This window comes from Gorilla gorilla, chromosome 12 (genome assembly GCF_029281585.2).
Source record: "Gorilla gorilla gorilla isolate KB3781 chromosome 12, NHGRI_mGorGor1-v2.1_pri, whole genome shotgun sequence".
NCBI lineage: Eukaryota > Metazoa > Chordata > Mammalia > Primates > Hominidae > Gorilla > Gorilla gorilla.
Genome location: NC_073236.2, coordinates 118,907,880 through 118,932,599, shown reverse-complemented (window position 1 = coordinate 118,932,599; position 24,720 = coordinate 118,907,880). Strand labels below are relative to the sequence as shown.

General features: G+C 42.0%; 1 protein-coding gene across 1 annotated transcript in view; it reads right to left on the bottom strand.

Annotated features, from left to right (window-relative positions):
- Window positions 1-8,495: 8,495 nt before the first annotated feature.
- Window positions 8,496-24,720, bottom strand: part of APOB (apolipoprotein B) — a 42,511-nt gene continuing 26,286 nt past the window's right edge. The window contains exons 21-29 of the mRNA XM_004028908.4: window positions 23,520-23,730; window positions 22,452-22,627; window positions 22,155-22,342; window positions 21,524-21,669; window positions 20,231-20,604; window positions 12,151-19,722; window positions 11,632-11,746; window positions 11,340-11,523; window positions 8,496-10,401 (exon numbers count right to left, since the gene is read on the bottom strand). Of these exons, the coding sequence (XP_004028957.3) occupies window positions 8,797-10,401; window positions 11,340-11,523; window positions 11,632-11,746; window positions 12,151-19,722; window positions 20,231-20,604; window positions 21,524-21,669; window positions 22,155-22,342; window positions 22,452-22,627; window positions 23,520-23,730 (10,571 nt within the window). The 3' untranslated portion in view covers window positions 8,496-8,796. The remainder of the gene's footprint in view (window positions 10,402-11,339; window positions 11,524-11,631; window positions 11,747-12,150; window positions 19,723-20,230; window positions 20,605-21,523; window positions 21,670-22,154; window positions 22,343-22,451; window positions 22,628-23,519; window positions 23,731-24,720) is intronic.

The following is a 24,720-nucleotide window of genomic DNA, read 5'->3' as shown; positions in this document are numbered from 1 at the left end:
TCTGGGTATACAATGCCTTCGGTGTTCACCAGGTGCTCCTGTGAGAGGGCTATTTTGCAAGATGAAGAAATGGGGGCTTAGGGAAGTGATGCAACAGGGTACCACTGAGGCAGAGCTGGGACTGGAACTCAGGTCTGCGAATCTTCAAGTCCAAGCTCTTTACCACCTCACCTACTCTTCACACAACAGCTCAGTTAGCAAAGGTGCTGAAGAGGAAACTCGACTGCATTTGTAGGCTGCTAAATTGTGGCTGGCCCCATGCAAGGCCACCTCTGGGGCTGGAGTGTGCCACTGGACCTTCCTGGGGGAGTGCAACAAAATCCTGTCCTCACACTGGACTGAGAGTGGACAGAGACACTCATTCCCATACTGAGGAAAGGGCCTGCAGATCAGAGTGTGTAGCTTGCATAGTGGACTTCCTGGAGGAGGTGGCACTTGAGAGGACCTTGAATGTTTCTATAGAGAGTCAGGGGAGGATGTGCCCCTACATAGGAGGGGAAGGGAGTAAGCCACACCTGAGAGTGGGCAGCAGAGCATGGAGTGATGCTAAGTGGCAGGAGGAGCCTGCATTGGAGGCGAGAGTGGAGCCTGACTCAGGGACTGATCTCCAGGGAAATGTTGCCCTCTGCATGTGTCAGTAAGGATGAGGTGACAGAAACATCTCTTGCTCCCTTGCCCATCTCGGGTGAGTGTGAGAAAAATGCATCGCATGCACAAGCCAAGGAACTGGCTTGATTTCTCCTGATTGATTATTTCCCAGGCTAGAAGGATTTTGGGAACAGCAGAGTCAAATCCTTCCTGCCACCCGGTGCCTTTGTTCCACACCATCTTCCAGTGGCCTCAGTAGGACTTGGCTCAGGACCAACCTAATTTAAGAAAATTCCATCAAAAACCCTGACATGCAAAGAAGACTCATTTTAGGTAAAATGGTTCACAGGGTAAGAGGAAACTTTGTTTTACAGGAATATTCTCCATCAGGTTATCTTATATTGTAAATTTCAAATATTCTTTGATTTATTCAAGGAAATGCCCAAACTTTACAGGATATGGTGAGTGCGTAAAGTGAGACAGGGCTGTGTTTTGTTCAGAAATCAGCTTACAAGTGCCTCTTTTTTGCAGCAGAGAAATTATCTTTAAACTCTGTCCCCTACACTCCCCCAAGGACTCAGCCCCCTACTGCCCCAGGGAGTCTGGAGAAGGAAAGGGGAGTCTAGGGGTGGGCTAGTCCTATGTTTGGATGACTCTCTGCCTCTGGTATTATTGGGGAGTTGAGGTTGTATGTGCACTCCGTCCCAGCATCGTGGCTTTGCCCCATTCACAGAGCGGAGGGGAAGACCCTGCATCCACGGCTTATCTCTGTACCTGTCATAGGAAAGAGTCAGCCCTGCATGGGCAGCCGGACCTGTGAGTGGGGAGGCAGGGTGCCCGGGATGGGGAGGCAGAGGTGAAGGCTAAAACCCACTCAACAGAGCAAGACAGCAAGCCCTCAGTCAGCCTCCTGAAACTGCAGCCCCTTCCATCTCCCATCCAAACCTTCTTCTGAGAGAACAAGCCTAGAAATGCCACTTTAGCGTGTGTGCTTAGCCAGTCAGAGGACGGCAGCACACACCAGTGCTGAGTGAGTTGTCTCAGAGGCATCCATGCAAGGGAATGATTGTTTTCAGCAAACTCAGGGAATCCCCAAGAGGAGGCCCTTCAACTACCCAGCCACAGGGTGAGACATGGAGGAAAACTGACGAGACCTCAGGGGAAGCCCCTTGGAAGGGCCTGGTTGATTTCAGTTTGGCCTCGGGAGTGACACAGGCGAGGACAACTAGATCAAGGCAAGCACGTGGCCTGGGTGTGCTTCAGCAGGGATCGGGGTGTCTTCAAGGACTAAGAGACATTCTTTGCTGGGCCTTGGAGGATTTTTGTATAGAGAATAAAAAGAAGCGGTCACAGAGGCAAAAAGCTTAGATGGTATAGAAGGACCCGGGCGCATTCAGTTCATCTGGAGCATGTTATTGTTCTCTGAGTTCCCATTTTACAGATGAAGTAACTGATGAACAGAGAGGTGAAGTGACTGTCCCAGGACCCCATGGCTGGTGAGTGGCACACTTGGAACTCACACCCACGTCTGTCTCCCAAGTGTGCTCTGTGACCTCCTGCCTCTTCTGTCTCCGTGATCCCAGAATCCCTATAAGTCCTCCTCATTTGGGCCCCTCCCAGATTGAACACCGTGTCCAGCCTCCTACATCAGTGCCTTGTTTATTTCTCTGCCCTGAATGCTTAGGAGAATGCCTGGCCTAGAGAAGGGGCTTAACAAATAGCTGCTGAAGCAATAATTTTGCCTTGAGAAGGAGGATTTGATCTGCCCAAAAATCTCAGGTGAAGAGGAGAAGGAAGCATGAAATCATTTAATTGCTTCATAAAAGCCATGCACTTAAAGGCTTTACATTTTTCTCCTTTGTTTTAATTCATTAAATACATAATATAACTTAGTCAATTAGTAGTACCATAAGCACCTACAAACTCACCCTCCAGCATGAGAATGAGGGCATGAGGGTCACCCACCTTGACCCATGAGTTCTCACCCTCCCTTCCCTGCCTCTCCCCACCAGATCGTAACCTATCCAGAATGTTGAGTTTAGCATTCCCTGGCTTCAAAACTATAATCCTAGAAAGCAAAGCATTTTGTTCTTGATTTTAACTATATTAAAAGAGTCTGGCGGCCAGGCTCAGTGGCTCACGCCTGTAATCCCAGCACTTTGGGAGGCTGAGGTGGATGGATCATGAGGTCAGGAGATTGAGACCATCCTGGCCAACGTGGTGAAACCCCATCTCTACTAAAATACAAAAAATTAGCCGGGCGTGGTAGCACATGCCAGTAATCCCAGCTACTCTGGAGGCTGAGGTAGGGGAATCGCTTGAACCCGGGAGGTGGAGGTTGCAGTGAGCCAAGATGGTGCCACCGCACTCCAGCCTGGTAACAGAGCAAGACTCCGTCTCAAACAAATAAACAAACAAACAAAAACAAAAATAAAAACAAACGCAAACCAAAAAACCCAAAAGAATCTGGCACTGCATTTCATCTTCCAGGACTTGCATTCTTATTCCCTATTATGTTGTGGTCAGATTCCTCTAAGTAGTTGAGTATAATTGTAATTGTACATCATTTATTTTGACTTCTGTCAATAGAAAACCATCGATGCATTCATTTGCTGTGTGCCAGGCTCCATGTATGTTAACCTCATTTAATCTTTGTAACAACTCTGTAACATAAGATGGGGCCACTTTCCCCTCCTGCTCAGAGTCGCTTAACCTATTTTTCTCATTGATCTGCATTTTAATGATGAAACTGAAGGTTAGGAAACTCAAGTGACTTTTCTGAAGTTAAATAGCTCATGAATGATGAAGCTTGAATTTGAGAGCGGGGACTTCTTTTGAGAGGAGGGAAGTATTGACTGCCTTGGTTCCCAGCCTCAGCTCAACAGAGCTATGGGGCAGCAGTCGGCCCTCTCTATTGTTCTTTCCAGGATCATCCAACATCCCATGTGATTATAGAAATGTTCTAATGACTCTAGCTCCGATCCCACTTCAAAGGCTTTAGGTCTCCTGGAGCTATACTGAGCTCCATTACTCTAGAAAGACCTTGGCATCAGCCTGGATGAGCCCCACCTGATGGAAAAGCAGAGGAATGGAGAGAGAATTGGTGGAGCTGGGCTATTGGTCCAGCTGTGCTTTCCTTAGGCACGTTTCTGGGTTAGAATCTAAACTCTGGATGCCTCTGCTCACTGTGGTTTGGTGTTCATGCTGCACAGCTGACAGCCCAAGCCACAGTTTAAAAACAAGCGTGGGGACACAGGTCTTCAGTTCATGAACCAGTCTACCTTCAAGGCCTGAGTCATCCCTCTCACCCCAAGAATGGGCTTTGGTGGTGTCAGTCCAGGGAGTAAAATGGACACAAGTGTCAGTGTTAGCGCCTAGTGCCCTGGCATTGTTGACTTGAAGCACTGCTCAGATCTGGGGAAGGCATGAGCCAGTCTATGTAGCAGAATAAAGGCAGGGCCCTCTCCTTGTGGAAACATGTGCACCTACTCCACCAACTTTTATGAGGCCCTGGAATGTTATTTGTTGGTGACCACCCAACCATCCCACCAACAAATGGAGCACTCTGAAGGGAGTTATAGCTGACCTCTTAATGTGAAACAGCATACAAGGAGATGAGCTAAGAGGTAGGGTCTGTTTCTGCACATTTATCTCTGGTTATTAGACACTTTTAGAGGGAACATCTGTTTGTCCACTCTGGCTCCCATATTGCAGGCCCCATTTGAGGGCCAGCTTGGCCCCTTCTCTGACTGAATTGGGACTAAGTCATAAATTAGATTCAGAAGGGGACCTAGAATAGGGAGTTAGAGGGGGCTTTGCTCAACTCACCAAAAAAGGGGAATTGAGCTGTTCAACTGACCGGGCTTCAAGTAAAAAGCAGAAGAAAATGGAGGTAGCTCTGAAGACATCTGGTGGTGCTGAGTTCCATTGGACCCATTTCTTATCAGGTTTATCCTGAGGACAGCACCACTACTCTAGGCGGGACCTGGGAGTCAAACCAAAGCACACAGCTTGATCATGCTTCTGAAGCCCCAGGGACTTGGGCTGGGCTCCATTATTTGATTTCTCCTTTGGTTGAAAACTTTAGATATTTGTTTAATGGGAGGAATATCTGTATTTATAGCAGGACTTTCCACGTCACCTCACAGTATGTTCTTAGCAGATGTACCTGTTGACTTAATCCCAGGACAATAGGGCAATTAACTGTACAAAAGGAAAAACTCTTTGTTTTCTTGTTAAGTTTCTAAAGATACTTATACAAACATAAAATTAATGCAATTATTGGTTAAAATCCTCCTTTTTCCCTACTCCTTTGGATATTGTTTCTCTAGCCCACATTTCCAACTGGCCTGCTAGATATCTCTGCTTAGACACATCATTGCAAATGGAAACTCACTATGTGATCCAGTAGTCCCATTCCAGCTGTGATAGTCAATGAGTCCATGTCTTATACTAATAATCTCCCACTCAACACATTCCTCCCATTTCTACTGAGGCTCCATAGTCCTTCAAGTTACACAGGTTCGGAAATTCCTGAAGTCTGCTCTGAATTAACTCTGAAGTCTGCTTTACCTATTCTTCCTTGTTCCTATGTTCCTCTCTCTCTCTCCTGCAATCCCTCCAGTTCCCGGCTTCAGTGACTTACCAAGGCAACTCCATTTCTAAGAGCTTTTGCACCCATCCTTTGTGTTTTACTCAGTCAGCCACCGGATTCTGTCAATTCTGCCTTCCCAATCTTCTTTTATCCTACCCTCCTCACCATTCCCAACCCTAGGACTTGACTGAGGTGCTCCTCGTCTGTTACTTGGACCCTGGCACAACCTCATAGATGTGGTTTGGGTCTGTGTCCCCACCCAAATCTCACGTCAAATTGTAATCCACAATGATGGAGGTGGGGCCTGGTGGGAAGTGACTGGATCATGGGGGCGGATTTCTCCTTTGGTGCTGTTCTCGTGATAGTGAGTGAGTTATCATGAGGTCTGGTTGTTTAAAAGTGTGTAGCACCTCCCCACACTTCCTCCTGTTCCAGCCATGTAGGTTGTGCCTACTTCCGCTTTAACTTCTGCCATGATTATAAGTTTGCTGAGGCCTCCCCAGTCATGCTTTCTGTACTGCCTGAGGAACCATAAGCTGATTAAACCTCTTTTCTTTTTAAATTACCCAGTCTCTGTATTTCTTTATAGCAATGCCAGAACGGACTAATACACTCATATCCAGATTCACCCCATTACAATTCATTATCTATATGTTGTCATGTTGGTTTTCCTAAATCACAATGCATGTCACCCTTCTGCTCAAAAACTTTCACTGGATGTCCTTCAGCAAAGAGAGTGTCATCTTTTTACTCTGACATTCGAGCCCTCTGCAGTACTATAGATCTGCCTTTCCAGTCCTCTCTCCTTACCTTTCCTGTGCTTTGGCTAAACTAGATAATCCAGTGTCCTTACAACACACCCAACTATCATTCTTTACTCGTCTTCTTCCTAGACCGCTCTCTCTCTCATCTGTTTATTAAAGTCAATGTATATTCGAGATCCATTTCAATCTTTTCTATAAAAATCCCCTGATTCACAACTTTCCTCTTTTAAATCCCTCATAGTGCTTTGGTTATATCCATCATGAGACAACACATTTCACCTTTGACAGATAAATGGGCAGACAGACCTCCAGGAACTGCATCTTATTGATCTCTGTCTCCTCTATAGAGCCACTGCACAGTGCCTTACACATAGAGGTGTTTTATCAATGCACACTGAACCAGACACATAGCCCTGCCTCCATTCTTTCCTCTTGCCATAACGTCATTTTAATAATCATCTAATGATAATGGCAGTTTGTCTCTACAGGACATTCAAGGTTGCAGAACTCTCATATATGTTATTTCAACTGATTTTCATGAAAAGTCCTGCAAGGCAGGCAGGATAGATATTATCTCCATTTCATAGGTAAGAGAACTGTGGCTTGCAGAGGTGAAATAAGTTGCCCTGAGTACAAGCAAATAAAAAATGTAGCTATTAATTGAACCAGAGAAGTATCCAGATATGCAGTAGAAGACCTAAGAAGGGAGCAGGCAAAGTCCAAGTCCCCACAAGGATCCCTTGTTCTTCAAACTTCATTCAGTACAACAAAGACATTCTGAGCTCATCAGGGGCCCTTTGTATGAGGGACACTGGTCAAGGAACTGGGCAGTGGGTACCATGTGACTGCACAATCATTTTGGATTTGTGGCTATTTTTTTTTCCTTTCAGCACTAGATAGATATCAACAAATAAGCACTGGGAATCTTGGACTCCCTCTTTCCCTCCAAATTAAGCCACAATTCCAGGCCTCCTTTCAGTTTGAACACTCACTAAATTTTTGCTGCTTATAGCTCATCAGGGAAACTCTTGCAGAACTATTCCTGGAACTATTCCATGTGGTGCCTTGGGATTTAAGTCTAATTTCCATGTTTCTCTCACTCTCAAAACTGACCCCTCATTTATCCACTCATTTATTCGCTCACCCACCCATCCATCCATCCATCCATCCATCCATTATCCAACAGACTTTCCTTGAGTACCAGATTCATACACTACCATATTATAGCTCCATAGACTCTTTCTCACTCTTCAGTTCAGTACAGAAGAATATTGTTAAGGCTATGTGTTTCCTTTTCCAGGTAACGCCTGTGCATTTTAACAGTGGGCTTCACCAAGAGAATGTGAAGCTTTATGAAAGAATGGTGGAGGTTGAAGGATTTTTGAATTAAAAAAGGAGGTCTTTTCCAAATAGACCTCATGTAGGATTTGGGAGGTGGTGACCTCCAATTTCTTATTGCCCCCAAGTTACACTGTTCTTTGCTCTTCAGTGTCATGGAAAAGAATGCACTGTTTTATATCTACCCTTGTCAGTAATATGAGTGCAAGTTTTGTTGCACAGGTTTTTTGCAGCTTTCTCTTTCTAGAGCTCAGCTCAGAGGCTCTGACTGGATATTGCCAGTGTTTAAAATCAGAGTTTGAAGTCAGTGGATGTGGCAGGAGAAACCCTTGGGTTTTTACTACACTTGGGATTGTTGGATATTATGTTTGGAAAAATAAGGATGCTTAAGAGCCTAAAGAGCATACATGTATGCTGGGTCACAGAATTGTTAGGAATCTACATCTCCACCCCTCCTCTCCCAATCATACTTTTTTGGCCTTGAATGGATCCTGGCAGAGCTCCAGGGAGACATCTGGGGTCCGTATTGCCATGAAGCCCCTGGGGCTAGGACTCCCTAGCCATTCCTTCTCCACTCCTGGCAGGCTGAGTGAAATAAAGGACCTGTTGTTTCATCTCGAGGCCTACCGGAGAGCCTTGCCTTGCAAAGGCAGACTGTCAGTGAGGAAGACTATGTGGCACATGAAGACACCAGAGGTGTTCCTCAGGATCAAAGTATGTACAAGCCTTTGTGAATATTTTTTCCTTCTCACTTGGCAAATACAATTCCTGAGATCAATAACCTCGTCTTTTTAATTTTTTCCTCGTCTTTTTAACTATTTATAAAATATTGAATTATAAAATATGTAATTATAAATACTTTAATTATAAAATATGTAATTATAAATAATTATAAAGTATGTAATTATAAATACTTTAATTATAAAATATGTAATTATAAATATTTTAATTATAAAATATGTAATTATAAATATTTTGATTATAAAATATTTGATTATAAATATTTTAATTATAAAATATTTAATTATAAAAACACAATTACCTCATCTTTTTAAATATTTTTGCAAAATATTTCCCTCCACAATTTCTCCGTTTCCATTTTTATTCTGTTACTTAAATCACTATGTGTTCTAGAGGTTTTGCTGTGCCAGAACATTTTATCAATGCCCTCGTTTCACTGTCTTTCAATACAAATGAGCCACATTCAGTGGTATGATACACAATAAAGACTCCATTTATTTGTTCCTCCTCCCCCAAGTTTAGCAAAATAACTCAGATCCTGATTTTCTTTAACTTGCAAAAAATGCCATCCTTCTGAGTTCAGAGACCTTCAGAGCCCTGGTGCCAGCTTTGGTGCAGGTCCAGTTCATATGTGCTTCTGCTTATAGTCTACTGCCTACTGCAGGGCTGGCTCACTGTATGGTTTTATCAATGTAGGCAGTTTGAATTTTTTCTGTGCTATGTGAAAGTTCAACTTGAAAAGAAGAATAAATGAAGATTGCTTTTAAAAAATTAGAGGATGATAGTAAGTTCTCCTGGAGCAAGCTTCATGTAGGGGTTCATGACTGTGGTTGATTGCAGCTTTTTCAGTAACTCCTTGATGTATATCAGAAATGTGTGGTAGTTTTGAATGGACAGGTCAATCAATCTTTTGGATTCAGCAATAAATTTTTCATAGTAATCAGAGAGTTGGTCTGAAAAATCTTGCAGTTTATATCTAAACTGCTGGTGGTAATCAGAAATTATTTTCTTCGTCGCAATGGCCTGGCTTTTAATTATTTCCTGAGCAGTGGCAGAAAGCTCTGCAATCTTCTCTTTCCCTTTTCCATCTGGATCGGTAAGGATGCTAAGATATTCCAGAATATTTCTGTGCAGAAATTGCTCAACTTGACTTGAGAGTTGGGAAGTAAAGTCAGAGGCACTGACAATATATTCAGAATGGAAGTCCTTAAGAGAAACTAACAGGTTCTTGATCAGACTGACTATCTTTTCTTCAAGTTCATAATATTTCACTGTCCAGCCAACTATACTTGGATCAAAATATTCTTCACGAAGGGCCATAATGTATTGATGGATCTGCTGTAACTCTTGAGAAGCTTCCTGAAGCTCGTTTTGAATAAATTCATTGAACTTATGAAGATTAAGGCATAGGTTTTCTTTCAACAATTTAAAAACATATGGGATATAATCATTGAAGATTGTGTTGATCTCATCTTGGATATAATTAATAAGATAAGTAAATTTCATCTCTTTCAGCTGTTTAATGTTATCTTCTATTAGTTGGAAAATGAATTGTAAAAGTTCCTGAAGATTACGTAGCACCTCTGTGGTCTTGAGAGACTGAATGGCTTTAAATACCTCTTGGGCTTCTTTTGATAAATCTTTCAACAGTTCCCTATACATCGAGATTACTTCTATTAGTTTATGTTTCCTTAACTCGAAAGGAAGTGTAATCACTAGGTCTTGGAAATAGGAAAACAGTATTTCTGAACCATTATGGACTTTCGAATATACCTGGGACAGTACCGTCCCTACCTCCCTTATGAACATAGTGCAAAGTTCCTCCCTAGTGTATATCCCAGGTTTCCCTGGAAACTGGAATCTGGGGAAGTTCAGAAAATCAATGAGTGAGTCAATCAGATGCTTGACTTTCATATGGAATTCTTGAGTAACTCGTACCAAGCCGTCAAACACCTTATCCTTGAGTCCCTGGAAATTGGCTTGGCCTTCCTGAGTCAACAGTTCCTGGTACAGATTCTGGGCCTTGTCCTTCCACTCTTGGTAGGTCCCAGTGGTGCCACTGGCTGCTTTCTGGAACCTCACGTCGATATCATCAATTTGCCTAATGGCCCCTTGATAAACCCATTCAGCATTGTTCTGCAGATTTCTTCTCAGCTTTGAAGACGCTTCTCTCAGGGTGAGCCCTGTGTGTTCCCAGTGGTACTTGTTGACGTAATCATAAAGGGCCCCTGTGGCCTTGGGCACGTTGTCTTTCAGAGAGGTTAGCAAGCCAGAAGCTGCCTCTTCTTCCCAATTAACTTTGATCTGAATTTCCTCATCAGATTCCCGGACCCTCAACTCAGTTTTGAATATGGTGAGTTTTTTATCTGGAGAGGACTAAACAGAGAGAGAAAAAAAAAAGAACATGTTTTCAATTACTCCAATTACATAATATAGTACACTAAAACTTCATTAGCAGTTAAAAATAAAGATCAGAGAATCTTTCATATACTGAAAGGGATTTATCTTTCATATGTCAGTTCATGTGTTTGTTTTATGGTTAAATAAGTCTACTGTTGTTAATTTCTCTTTATCACATGCCCCAGAAAGGATTTAAAAAAAATGCTTGCTGTTTGGCATTTACATTGTGACACTTAACATTAAAGCCTTCCTAGGACTGAAAACTGGAAGAGGAGTGGGGGAAGAGAAAGAAGAGGAGAGAGAAGAAGAGTCAGGAAATGACAGATAGGGAAAGAAGAAATAGCAAAAAAGGCAAGTTGGAGCCCACCCTGCAGAGACCCAGAATCCCAACATCAGTACGCATTCTCCAAGCCCATGACAAACTTTTAGTAACAGTAATAGAACCATGTTTGGTCTTCTCCTCTGGTAACGTCACCCTTGATTTGGCTCTGGCAGAGCTTGTAAATGACATGAGAGGAATTTGATGTATCTCATCTAGCAATTCCATTGTGGGGAAGAATTTTAAAGTTTTAAATACTACAGAAACCAGCACTCTCTGAAAAATATACCCTGCCTATGGCTGAGCTTGCTTATGATTTAGATGATGAGGTATAACCCTCATCTTCCTGGATTTGTCCAGAATTAACAAATAATAGTGCTGATGGGATGTCATGTGTGCATCTAAACATTAAAATCAATCAAGGACTCATTGTAATACTTTCTAGAGAATATTTCCTCAGAGAAGAAGTTGCTTACCGCCTGTCTTTCACCTAGTTTGGGGAATCTCTGAATGAATATTTGGTCCTAAATTAAATGTATCTGCCCCAATTCTCCACTCACTCTTGGGGGCGTGTCACTCATTAGGTGGTATTTACCTGAGGGCTGTAGTAGAAGTTCCATTTAGAAAAGTCGTCATCTTCATCCATATCCATGCCCACGGTGCCTATGGCTGGGGAGGCTGCTGAGGTGGAGATGCCTTTCTTGTCTTTCTGGTAGCGCAGATGGAGATCGGTGAACGCTGGGCTTTTGATATTGAGGTACGCTTTTCCTTCCCATTCCCTGAAAGCAGAAAAACAGATGAGCCATCACGAAAGGGGTATGGAGATGAAGAAAATCACAATGAGTTTTCAAAAGGTATAAAGTTTCAATTCAATAAAAGCTCCATACTGAAGTCCTTCATATTTGCCATCTTCTTCATATTCTGCGCTGAAGTCACGGTGTGCAAATGTTCCTTTAGTCTTAGAGGCTAACATACCATCTTCGATTTTGTGTGTTCCCACAACTGTATAGGAGAGATTTTGTATTTTATTAGATTCGTAACAGTAGGATGTTGATGTTTTCATTGTGAAAACTGGGAGAATTCTATCCTAACCAGATATTTCACTTATGTTTAAAATATGCAATGTACAGCTCACAGTTATTTTAAAATAAATAGTTAAAAGACATTGTTAGTCCTAAAATAATTACAGAAAAATCCATTTTCTTTAAAGCTGTTTGTCTTGAATGGCACTAGATTTTCTACAGTTTGGTTTTTACGTGTAGGGTATACATGTATCTCTTTTCTTACTTAAAATTTTGTGATATTGAGTAATTGTACATCTACTCACAACTAAATACATAATTATTTACTCATAACTCTCATTGAAAATATACAGTATCTAGGAGAGGAGGCAGGATATTTCTTACCATTTAGTTCATATTCTAGGAACTGTACGGTTGAGCTGCATGTGGAATCCAGGACTGTTTCAACATAATCTGCTTTGTTTTTCAAACTGGCACTCCAAGTGGCATTATACAGGGGAGAGTCTACCTCAAAGTGTGCAGTCAGTGCTTGAAAGGAAGGAATGACAATTCCAGCAGGTACAGAGAACTTAATGGAGGGAATCTCAATGGTCTGCTCAGGCACGATGATGGTGGGCAACTCAAAGTCTGCGATCTTGTTGGCTACTGCATTTAGATCCAAAGCAGCAATGCCATCTGAAACACTTTTTGGAAGCGTGAACTGGGACACAGTTAACTGAGATTCAGGCACGGTTATCTCAAAAAAGGGAATCAAGGAGTCTTCTGGTTGAGAATATTTTGTTAACACATCAACTTCAGGGAATTTTACCTCGGGGAGTGTTGGTAGGTTGAGGGCAAATGATGAAGTTCTCAGCTTCTTATAGATTTTTATTTCTCTGAAGTCAAGTTTGTACGATGGAACCTGAAGATCTGTAAATGGGACATGGAATGTAGGCATGACAAGAACTGAATTTAGATCATTTAGTTTCAGCCCAGGAATAATGAATTTATCAGCCAAAACTTTTACAGGGATGGAGAATGAATAGCCATTGGGGTTTTTGGTGTACACAAAGGCAGTTGAAACACGAAGACGCTGTCTCCTACCAATGCTGGTAGTTACATCCAGCTTTAGGAAATCCCATAAGCTCTTGTCATAGACTGGTAGGATGATATTTTTGAGGAACCTTAGGTGTCCTTCTAAGGATCCTGCAATGTCAAGGTGTGCCTTTTCTTGGTCATTGGAAAGCTCGACATGGCTCTGGAAAGACCCAGAATGAATCCGGACTTCATTTTTCCATCTGATCTTCTGGTTCTTAGTGTTAGCATTCAGGGCCACTTCCTGGCCAAGGTGGGGGAAATCATGGAAGGAACTGGGCTGACTTGCATGGACCTGAACAAGAGCTGACATTTCCCATGGAGAGAGTTCCAGGGTGGCTTTGCTTGTATGTTCTCCATTTGTGAAAAAGAGGCCCTCTAGCTGTAAGTGGTTTTTTGTACTGTGCTCCCAGAGGGAATATATGCGTTGGAGTGTGGCTTCTCCAGCAAAATTTTCTTTTACTTCAAGGTTCCAGATATCATCAATTTTGGAAGTGCCCTGCAGCTTCACTGAAGACCGTGTGCTCTTGGAATTCAAGTAAGTGTTGGCCTCACTAGCAATAGTTCCTGAATATTCCCGAGAAAGAACTGAACCCTTGACATCTCCTTTGGTAGATGACTCAATGGAAAAGTAAGAGGTGAGGCTTTCCAAGCTGAGCTTGTGGTCAACTGCTCCTTTAGCGGTAGAGTACAGCATTGAAGAATTGAAATCATACTTAAATTCCATGGAGGAAGAGACAGTAGGTTTTGCCTTGGTATTTCCATTAAGTTCTTGCTTGAAATTCATTCTCAAAATTGGAATTTGGGCTTTTGCGGTTGTTGCCACTGACGCTTCCATATATTTCGTGGTTAAGCTCACAGTACTGTTATGACTACCCTCCACAAATTTGTTGCTCAGAGACAGAGCTGTGGCTAACTTCAATCCCCTTTTTCTTGTCAATCTTGTGGTGCCCTCTAATTTGTACTGCAGTGCGTCAATGACAGATGAAGATGAAGAAAGGAGATGAGCAACAATATCTGACTGGTTAAAAAGTTCAGCATTGGTATTCAGTGTGATGACACTTGATTTAAAGGAGAAATCATAGGTAATATTGCCCATGGCAGGAATAAAAATATGGCTTATGGTATACAATTCCTTGAAATCTGGAAGAGAAAGCTTGAGATTTCTAGGGACATGAAGGACTGGCAGCTCTAAGGATGGCAGGATTAATGTGTATGAAGGCACACGGATGTCAGAACCTAGGATGGTGAAACTAGGCATGCTGACTGCTTTTGGGAACACATAGCCGAACGCCGACATCTCTATGGTGAATGGAGACACTTCAACATTGACAACTGGAACAGTGTATCCAGGAATTTGAAAGGTCCTGGGGAGCTCGTCGTGAGATTTTTCAGCTTTGTACTTATCAAACTTAATTTTTGTTTCATTATAGGATTTGGTGACAAAATCTAATGCATTGTTTCTGTTTTTTTCAAAATGCCTGTCAAAGGGTTTGATGCTCTGACTGGTAAACTCATAAAGCACAGCCAAAGGATTTGTGATGGAATGCCTGTGTTTGTTTTTCTTATACTGAGCTTTTACACTTAAATCAAATGATTGCTTTGTTGTTTTCAAGAATTCCTTCAAGCCTGTTTTTTCCCATAGAGAGAAATCTTTCAGTGGAGGAGTTGTGATTATTGTGTAAGGTAGATGCATTTCAGGAATTGTTAAAGGAATGTTTAAGAAATCCAGATTTGCTTCTCCATTTATTCCTACATGGGCCTCCATAATGTTCTCGTTGTTTCCAGCAGAGAAATTTTGGTTGTACTTATACTGATTGAACCTAGCACTTACTTGCCAACTTGCTTGCTGGGCACTGGGACTCAGAAACAGTGCGTAGTTATTCAGGAAGTCTATCTTCCCTGTTAACCTTAATGGAAAACTAACTTTCAAATTCCCTTCATTGTTTGTGGATGCCGTGATCTCAAATGGCTGGGCTGAAAAGAAAAGAGAATTTTTCAAAGTTCCAATAACCTTTCCATTTAAATGAGCATCATGCCTCCCAGTAAACTCTGCCTTCCCTTCTCCAAACAGTGCCGTGCCTTTAGCAGTTAGAACACTGTGGCCCACATGCTGGGAATCAACTTGTGATTGAATTTCAAGTTTAGAAAAGTTGAGGGAGCCAGATTCATAAACCAAGTTTTGGCTTACTCTTAGGTGTTTGCTATTGATCTTATTGGACAGTCCAAAGGAAGTGAGGGGTCCTTCTATGGTGAAACTAATTTGTGATTCATGTGTTCCCTCATCTGAGAATCTGGGGCAGGCCCATTTCCATGACCCTTTTCCAGAAGAAGTCCATGCTATGTGGCCAGCTTCCAACAGTGTCTTGATCTCGTTGCGCAGGTCAGCCTGACTAGAGAAGTCCAGTTTGGGGATGTTCAATTTGTGGAAGTATTTAGTGTTGCTATCCAGGGTAAGCTGATTGTTTATCTTGACAATCACTCCATTACTAAGCTCCAGTGTATTTTTTTCTGTGTGTAAACTTGCCACTGTGTTTGATTTTCCCTCAATAGCATTTCCAAAAAACAGCATTTCACTCCCATGTTCTGTTCTCAGGTACTTGCTGGAGAACTTCACGGACTCCTTCAGAGCCAGCGGATTAATCTTAGGGTTTGAGAGTTGTGCATTTGCTTGAAAATCAAAATTGAGAACTTCTAATTTGGACTCTCCTTTGGCAGTGATGGAAGCTGCGATACCTGCTTCGTTTGCTGAGGTGGTTCCATTCCGTATGTCAGCATTTGCATCTAATGTGAAAAGAGGAGATTGGATTTTCAAAATACTGTATAGCTTGCCAAAAGTAGGTACTTCAATTGTGTGTGAGATGTGGGGAAGCTGGAATTCTGGTATGTGAAGGTCAGGAACTTGAAAATCATTAAGGTTGAGAGTTGGGATTATGAATTCTGGAATTGCGATTTCTGGTAAATGGAAGTCTGGCAGGGTGATTCTCGCTAGAGGAATGTCTTCCACCTTCAGATCCCTGAGATATACATCTGGAACGGGCCACTGCAGCTCACTGTTCAGCATCTGGTCAATGGTTCTGATGATCTTTACTTTCATTTCTACAAAGTCAATTGTAAAGGAAGGAATGTGGAAGGTGTTAAGGATGGTAAATTCTGGTGTGGAAAACCTGGATGGGATTTTTATATTTTTTAAGTCTTTGAAGTTTATCTGAACTGACGGAATCCTCAAATCTGTTAGGGGGACTATAAAATCAGGTGTCTGGAAGGTAGCTTTCTGAAGAGCCTGAAGACTGACTTCAAAGGCAGGCATGGTCCCAAGGATGGTCTTGATTTCAGGAACAGTGAACCCTTGCTCTACCAATGCTTTCACACGTTTAGCCCAATCTTGGATAGAATACTGCTCTGCAAAGTCAGTAAGGTTCTTAGCAGCAAGAGTCCACCAATCAGAAATGTAGGTGACAAGTGTGCTATAAACCTGGCCTACCAGAGACAGGTATCGTTGAAGTTCCTGCTGAATGTCCATTTGATACATTCGGTCTCGTGTATCTTCTAGGGTCTCTCGGAATTTGGCCTTCATGTGAGCCAAAGATGCTGAACTTAAAGCCTCCTGTAACCAATTGATGATTAAGGTTATTTTGGTGTCCTGTAGGCTTTCCAGATACACTTCAACTGTGGCCTTGGTTTCCTCTAAAAACAGTTTTAATGCTTCAGCTTTTTGTGGTAGTTCCAGAGCCTGAATTTCACCATTGAGTCTCTGAGTCACCTCACGGATTTTGTCATTGGTTTCATCTACAAACTGGTGGTAATCAAATGACTTTAATTTCTTTATCAACATGTCAAGGAATTTGTTAACATCTTCAATGAATGTTTTAAAAGATAATTCATTAAGCTTCTTGACAGCATCATCAATAAATCCAACCAATTTCTCAAAGTAATCTTTTATCTTAACTTTTTGTAGGACATTGCTTAGCTTCTGAATAGTCTCCTTCAACTTGTATTGGTGGGCCAACTCTACTAATTTATCCATTAAAACCTGAATTTGTTGGTCTACTTCATACCTCTCGATTAACTCATGGACTTTGGCTCTGAAGGCATTGATTTTTTCAGCTACTTCAAAATCCCCAATAAGATTTATAACAAAGTGTTTGACGTGCTCAAAAACGTCATTTATTCTTTCAAATGAAATTGTAGTTCCCGATTGATCTAAAAGCACTGTAACATCAATAGCCTCAACGTGTTGTTTTAACTTTCCAGCTAGGTGCTGGATGTCTATATTCTGTATGTGTCTCTTAAGCTGCTGCAGTTTTTCTTGTATCTGGATTCTGATTTGGTACTTAGTATCCACATTTTGAATCCAGGATGCAGTACTACTTCCACTTTTGTTAAAATGAATATTTTCAATAAACAAATGTAGATCATGGATTGTTTTTACTAAATTTACACGGATATGATAGTGCTCATCAAGACTTTTTAATTTTTCAATGATTTCATCAATAATATTAGCAATAGCTATTTTCAAATCATGTAAATCATAATTATCTTTAATATACTGATCAAATTGTATCATATATGTCTGCAGTTGAGATAGTTTTTCATTAAAGTTGATTTTGGCATCATCTAATGCAATTTGTATATCATTTTCTGTAATTCTATACTTTTTTGTGAGAGCAGTCAGTTTCTCCTTGGCACGTGAAACTTGTCTCTCCCAATTGAATGAATTCAGATAATCATTAGCTTGCTGTGGGAGTTTTCCCAGGGCTGCTCTGTATTTTCTTACAAATTGATCAATATTGATGTGCTTCAGGTCTCTCTGTACGTTTTCCAGTACAACTATAATGGTTTGTCGATTCCTCTCAAAATATTCTTGCAAGGTCTCAAAAAATGGGAGGTTAATGGAGTGAACATCTTGGTTTTTATCATACTTTACAAAAGCAACAATTGTAAATTCTTGGGGCTTCTCAATGGCATCTCTCATCTCTAAAGCATCAATGATATTGATGGGCTCACTGAGTAAAAGTGGCACTTTAATTGGGGAGTCTAGTAGAGTTAGGTCAGCCAGAGTTCGTCCAGTAAGCTCCACGCCAATTTTGTCTTTAGTGTTGTAAGCATCCAAGTCCTGGCTGTATTCATTGTTGTTAAATTGGGTCTTGAGTTTCCAGGTGCCTGTCTGCTCAGCTGGAGTAAGCAGGGCACTGACTTTGTGTTCAAGAGCTGCACTGATGCTTTTCCTAGACACGAGATGATGATTTGTGGAGCCTTTATAATCATGAGAGAAAGTAAATGCCAGAGGTTCTGCTTTCAACAGAAATTTGCTATACAGCTGCCCAGTATGTTCTCCCCAGAGAGCGAGTTTCCCATTGCCATTTGTATGTGCATCGATGGTCATGGTAAACGGGGCCATTACAGAACGGAAGACATTGCTGAAATGCAGTGAGTCTGAATTATAGTTTGTGCTCATGTCAATGGCTGAAGCCAGCCCAGCGATGTCTGTGTTGAGCCGATGGCTAAACTCCACACCCTGAACCTTAGCAACAGTGTCTGCTTTATAGCTTGCTGATAAGGCAGCAGAAGAGATGGCATAGATGTGTTTTATTTCATTATTTTGGTAGGCTCCTTTTAGGTTACCAGCCACATGCAGCTTCAGGGGTTCTAGCCGTAGTTTCCCATTGTTGGTGAGATCCAGAGCATTGTATTTCAGGTCACTGTTTAAAGTAGTTACCAGAGAATAGGGCTGTAGCTGTAAATTAACAGTTTGCTTATAAAACTTGTCAGAGCTGTAAATGTTGTCAAGTTTTGAAGAGAAGTCCAGTGTTAAGCCTGCAATGTTCAGATTGTTTGTGTGGTCAAATTTCATTTCAGCATATGAGCCCATCATGTCGTTTGAGAGCTTAAGTCCTTCTTGACTGATCTTGAAGTTGAAAATGTTTTTGCTGTCGACACCCAGAATCATGGCCTGATAAGCACTTCCCAGTGATAGCTCTGTGAGGGCGGCTTTCCCATCCAGACTGAATTTTGCATTGTGTTCCTTGAAGCGGCCATTTGTTGTTAATTTCATAGATGCCCCAGAGAGGCCAAGCTCTGCATTCAGCTCATTCTCCAGCACCAGGAGACTATACTTCAAGTTGGTCGTTGCACTGGTAGATATTCCATCTTGGCCAATCCTTAGTGTCGCCTTGTGAGCACCACTATTAATTTTGTCAGTGCCTAAGATGTCAGCGTTTAACTCAAGACCATGGGAATTTAGTGATCCAGAAAGCAGGCTGAAGAACCTCAATGACTCGTAATCAGCCTGATATTCAGAACGCAGCAGTGCATTTTGCTTAGAGAAGGTCATATCCATTTTGTTAGAAGTGGCAAAGTTCTTATACTTCCCATTGGTGTCAGATTTTAAAGTCAGCTCGTAGTTCTCATACTTTAGGGAAGCAGTATTTTTAATGATGCCACTTTGCAGATCAGAGGTGGAGGTGAGGGAGAGGGTTCCATCTTCATATCTTCCTGTTATCTGGTTGGTGCCTTGGAGGTAGGAGGAGTTAAACCTCAGGTTGGACTCTCCATTGAGCCGGCCAGTGTTAGGATCCCTCTGACAAGACAGGCCATATGTGCCTTTAGCATAGAACGAAGAGACTCTGAACTGCCCATCAATCTTGACTTCTTTGACAAACAAATGCTGTTTCTTTTTGGAGTCCAAATGAACTGAAGCAGACATCTGTGGTCCCCAGGAACTAGATGCATCGAATATTAGTAAACCTTTTGAGACTGGGTTGTTTCCAAGTTTTTCTACATGACTGAATTTGATATTCGAATCTAGAAATTTGTGGCGTAGAGACCCATCACATGATAGTGTGAACGTATTCTTGTGGTCATATGTTGTTTCTCCAGATCCTAACATAAAAATGAAAAGACATTGGTTAAATTAAGCAGTACATTTCCAGAGCAATCTCTATGTTGAAAGTCTTTCAATAATAAAGCCCCATTTTTCTGGGCCAATTGTGCAGTAGACTCCTCCATCTGTAATGCAAAGATAAAATCTGATAGCAAAAGGCATTCCTCCAGGAAGCCTTGCCTGACCACCACAGGCTTTGTTGAGGTTCCCTTGTTGAGTGCTTCCACTCTATTTTATACTTATATACTACACTTTATCATAGCACCTCTCACACTGAATTATAATTGCTGGCTTATCTGTCTACTTTCTGTTACTGCCTACTAGAATATTTAATACATGTGATATGTTTAATAAATATTTCTATTTGTTGAATAAAATAAAAGACTTCCAAGTAGCAAGGAAGATTATCTGCTAGAAAGCCAAAGTCCTTTCCTCCCTGGAGGAGGCTCTCCTCTTAGAGCCTGCCATGAACTAGCCCTGTGCACCCTTTACCTGAGCATAGCTCACCTTGCACATTGTAGGAAAGCAGGTCAACCACAGAGTCAGCCTTCATGTGGTAACGAGCCCGAAGGCTGAAATGGTCTGTGCTGGTGTTGCCACCACTGTAGGAGGCGGACCAGTTGTACAAGTTGCTGTAGACATTCGTGGAGAGGTCTAGAACACCCAGGAGAGGCACTTGCAGTTGATACAACTTGGGAATGGTAAAAGTAGGGACTTGGAACTCTCGAGATGGCAGATGGAATCCCACAGACTTGAAGTGGAGGGCTGGTGTCCTAACAGTCTCTAACATCTTTAGATCTCTGGAGGATTTGCCACCAAAAGGCAAAGGAATCTCAATTTTCAAACTGTTCTTGTTCAAGGTATATTTGACCCGGCCATCACTAAAATGAACAACAAAGACAACATCCCCACAGTCAGACATCAGTCATTCAAAGTTCTCTGCCTCTGACCTTCACGGCAATATTGTACTTGCCCCATTCCCAAAGCCACTCTGCACTTTTCTTTGTGCTACTCCTATGCCTGGACCCCTTTGCTTTTACCTCCACCTGTCAAACACTCAAATCCTGACAAAGCTCTTCTAAGAGCCACTCCTTATCATTACCATCCCACCTAAGTCATAGCAAATTTGTCTCATTCTTACAGTTACATAGTCCCTTGCACCTTTCTCAAAGAGCATGTCATAATTTTGCTTATATAATTAATTATTTCTCATTTGTTGATGTCTCCATGTTATCTTCTTGAAAGAAAAGGCTATACCTTACCCAGTTTCTATCTTCTCACTGTACCTAGTCTAGCATTTTGCACATAGGGGATACTTGATACAAATTTGCTAAACTGAATTGAGGCAACTTGATTTGTGGAAAGAACATAGGTATGGAAGTCAGTAAGCCTGGGTTAAAGTATTTTCTCAGAATGCTGCCTCCATTTAGTGCTCAATGGCTGTTCTGACTCTCTCTAGCTTAACAGCAAGCCTGTAGTCAATAACGTCTCTAGCCATTCTGAATTCTTCATAGTCAGAGGGAGAATTTGCTTATAACAGGTTGTACTGAATAAAATATCTTAGGGTGAAAGTGCCAGAATCCTCTAATGACTTTCTTAGATTCTTCCTGACAGGGTTGGTGTTCTCATGTTTACTAATGCAAAGATGCCACAGTGTTTGTGCTATAGTTATTAATCTCCTTAAAATGCTTAAATTATTTCCTTTAAAAATTTAAATTAAAAAAATGTCTAAATCATGCTATGTAAGATCTTTCATTTACTTTGCATGGTTCAAGAAGCCTTGCCAGTTTCTTCTTTTACCTTTTTAAGAAGAGGTTTTCTGGGATGTGGAAGTCTGGCAATCCCATGTTCTGGAGGTTGAACTCCTTCAGGCTATTGAGGTGGTCTTGCAAAGTCTGGGTATAAGGAAGACTCCCAGATGCCTTCTGAAGCCATGAGCTCATTGCCTACAAAATGACAGGAGATTTTTAAGGTAATGGGCTTGGATGAGCCTCAAAGAGCAATGAACATTAGGCAAAAAATACCGATTTGACAAGTTAATTATTAAGCTGGACAATGCACTGAAAGTTAAAAATAAATAACAGAAAATTATGAATCTTCATTGCCAGTCACTGATCACTGTCCATATTTATAAAAGGAATGTCTAACATAGTCAGCCTCCTAGCTAGTGTCCTGAAGCTTCCTTTGATACCACTAGGCAAAGAACTGTTCTACTTAGTAGCATCTCTTTGATATGCATCACATTCAGCTTTGTGTAACTGGGTAACTACACACTTGTGAAAGTTTTTTTTTCTCCCCAAGAATTCCCTGGGGGGGGGGGCAGGAAGCATGCCTTATACATCTTTGGAAACCTTCCTGCACCTAGCTCAGAGTTCAGGATGTAATTAGCACTTATACCCATGTATTTATTGACTGGCAGACTCATACTTACAACTATTAATTTGGAACCCACGTGCCGGAAAGTCATGTCTGTTTGAGGGACACTGTGATCCAGGAGTCTATTAGCATACATATGCAAGCTCTTAGGATAATCGGAGAGATCCACAGGGAAATTGGAAGTCATTTTTTTGGTATCTACATTGGTGCCTGTGTTCCATTCAAATTCAATCTTCTCTTCATCTGAAAATACATAGGAAATAGTTGTGAATGGTACTAGTTCAGCCTGTAACCACAGGTCTCAACACCTGCATTACTTTGGAAGTGCTCACACAGGGGAAGAGACACATACCGTAATGCCATGCCACCCTCTTGGAAACTGTGGAGCCATAAGCTGTAGCAGATGAGTCCATTTGGAGAAGCAGTTTGGCAGGCGACCAGTGGGCGAGGATCTCACTTCTGGCTTCTGCTTGCAAACGGGGTATGGAAATAACACCCTTGATTTTTCTTTCTTCCTTTGTGTCACAACTATGGTAAAGAAAATCAGTTGGCACCAATGATTTTGTCCTTTCAATGGAGATATGCAGGATTAAACAGAAGTTCCATTTGTGGTGATCAAAACCAGATACAAGGATGGTTCAGAGAAACAGCCACAGATCAAACTCATCAACTTCTAAAGCCAACATTCAGCACAAATTAAGGACTTTGCAAACAGGTTTAGGAGAAAGAGAAGTTTTTTGAAAACTGTTTGAATCCTGCTCTGCTATTTACTAGCTCTGTGACTTTGACCAAATGATTTAACCCCTCTGAGCTACCATTTCCTTATCCATGAAACAGGAAAACTCACAGTGACCTCGCAGTTTATTGTGAGGACCGAGATAATTTCTTTAAAGCAGCCAGCACTGTGCTTGATACATGAATAGTAAGTGCCTGATAAATGGTAGGAAAATCCAACTGGACATGCACAGAGGGTTAAAATGTTGAGAGCTCGGCCGGGTGCAGTGGCTCACACCTGTAATCCCAGCACTTTGGGAGGCCAAGGCAGGTGGATCACGAGGTCAGGAGATCGAGACCATCCTGGTCAATATGGTGAAACCCTGTCTCTACTAAAAATACAAAAATTAGCTGGGTGTGGTGGCATGCACCTATAGTTCCAGCTCCTTGGGAGGCTTAAGCAGGAGAATCACTTGAACTCGGGAGGCGGAGGTTGCAGTGAGCCGAGATTGTGCCACTGCACTCCAGCCTGGTGACAGAGTGAGACTCCATCTCAAAAAAAAAAAAATTGTGGAGGGCTCTATCTGCCACTCTGATTGTAGACTAGGGGAGAACATGGCTTGGTCTGGTATAAAGTGGAAGAGGAATAATGAAAAGAACCACCCAGGTCTGCAGTGCAGGTCAGATGACCCTCGGCCTTCTTTACCTTAGGTGGCCCATGAGGGCGACCTCAGTAATTTTCTTGTTCTGAATGTCCAGGGTGAGTCTGTAAGACGTTTTGCCCTCAGTAGATTCATCATTAACTCTGAGGATTGTTCCGAGGTCAACATCAAAATCCGGAATTTGGACTTCACTGGACAAGGTCATACTCTGCCGATTATATTTGAATGTCATGGTAGCCTCAGTCTGCTTCGCACCTGGACGAGTGTATAAGAGAATCAAGAGATGTGTGGTAAGAAACTATGTTTTGGGCCGGGTGCGGTGGCTCACACCTGTAATCCCAGCACTTTGGGAGGCCAAGGCGGGCAGATCATGAGGTCAGGAGATCAAGACCATTCTGGGTAACATGGTGAAACCCCGTCTCTACTAAAAATACAAAAAATTAGCCGGGCGCGTTGGTGGGTGCCTGTAGTCCCAGCTACTCAGGAGGCTGAGGCAGGAGAATGGCGTGAACCCGGGAGGCGGGGCTTGCAGTGAGCCGAGATGGCACCACTGCACTGCAGCCTGGGCAAAAGAGCGAGACTCCATCTCAAAAAAATAATAATAATAAATAAATAAATAAATAAATAAATAAATAAATAAATAAAGAAGCTATGTTTTGGAAGGAAAGAGAGGAAAAAGTAGAGAAACTCCAAGGAATCAATGTGCTTAAACAAAAACACAGTTCAGGATTTTACTGAATTTTTTTTTCTCATTAAACTTTTTTAATGGGTCTCATTTACTGATAATTTTAAACTCAGTTGTGTTCATGTATGCAAGTCTTTATGGATTGCCTGTTATGAGCCTATTGTGTGCTGGGCACTGCTCTTGGTACTGGGGAATCCTTGTTTTCATGGGGCTTACCTTCTTGTGGGGGAGGTGTACAGGCAATAAACAAGTAACTTGCTCATGTCAGATGGTAATGAATGTTATGAAGAAGAGTAAAACTGGATAGAAGGATAAAAGAAAGGGATAGAAGAAGTGTTATTTCATACTTGGTGGTCAGAGAAGTTCTCTCTGATAAGGGCACATGTGGGCAGAGACCAGAATGAAGAGAGGTTGGAGCCACGCTGAGTTCTGGGAGGAGCACATTCCAGGCAGAAGGTCAGGAATGCAAAGGCCCTGAAATGGGGAGCACTTAGCTTGTTTGTGGAACAGCAAAGGCTCGCAGCCCTTCTGGGCCAGGAAGACACGACATCTGTATATTA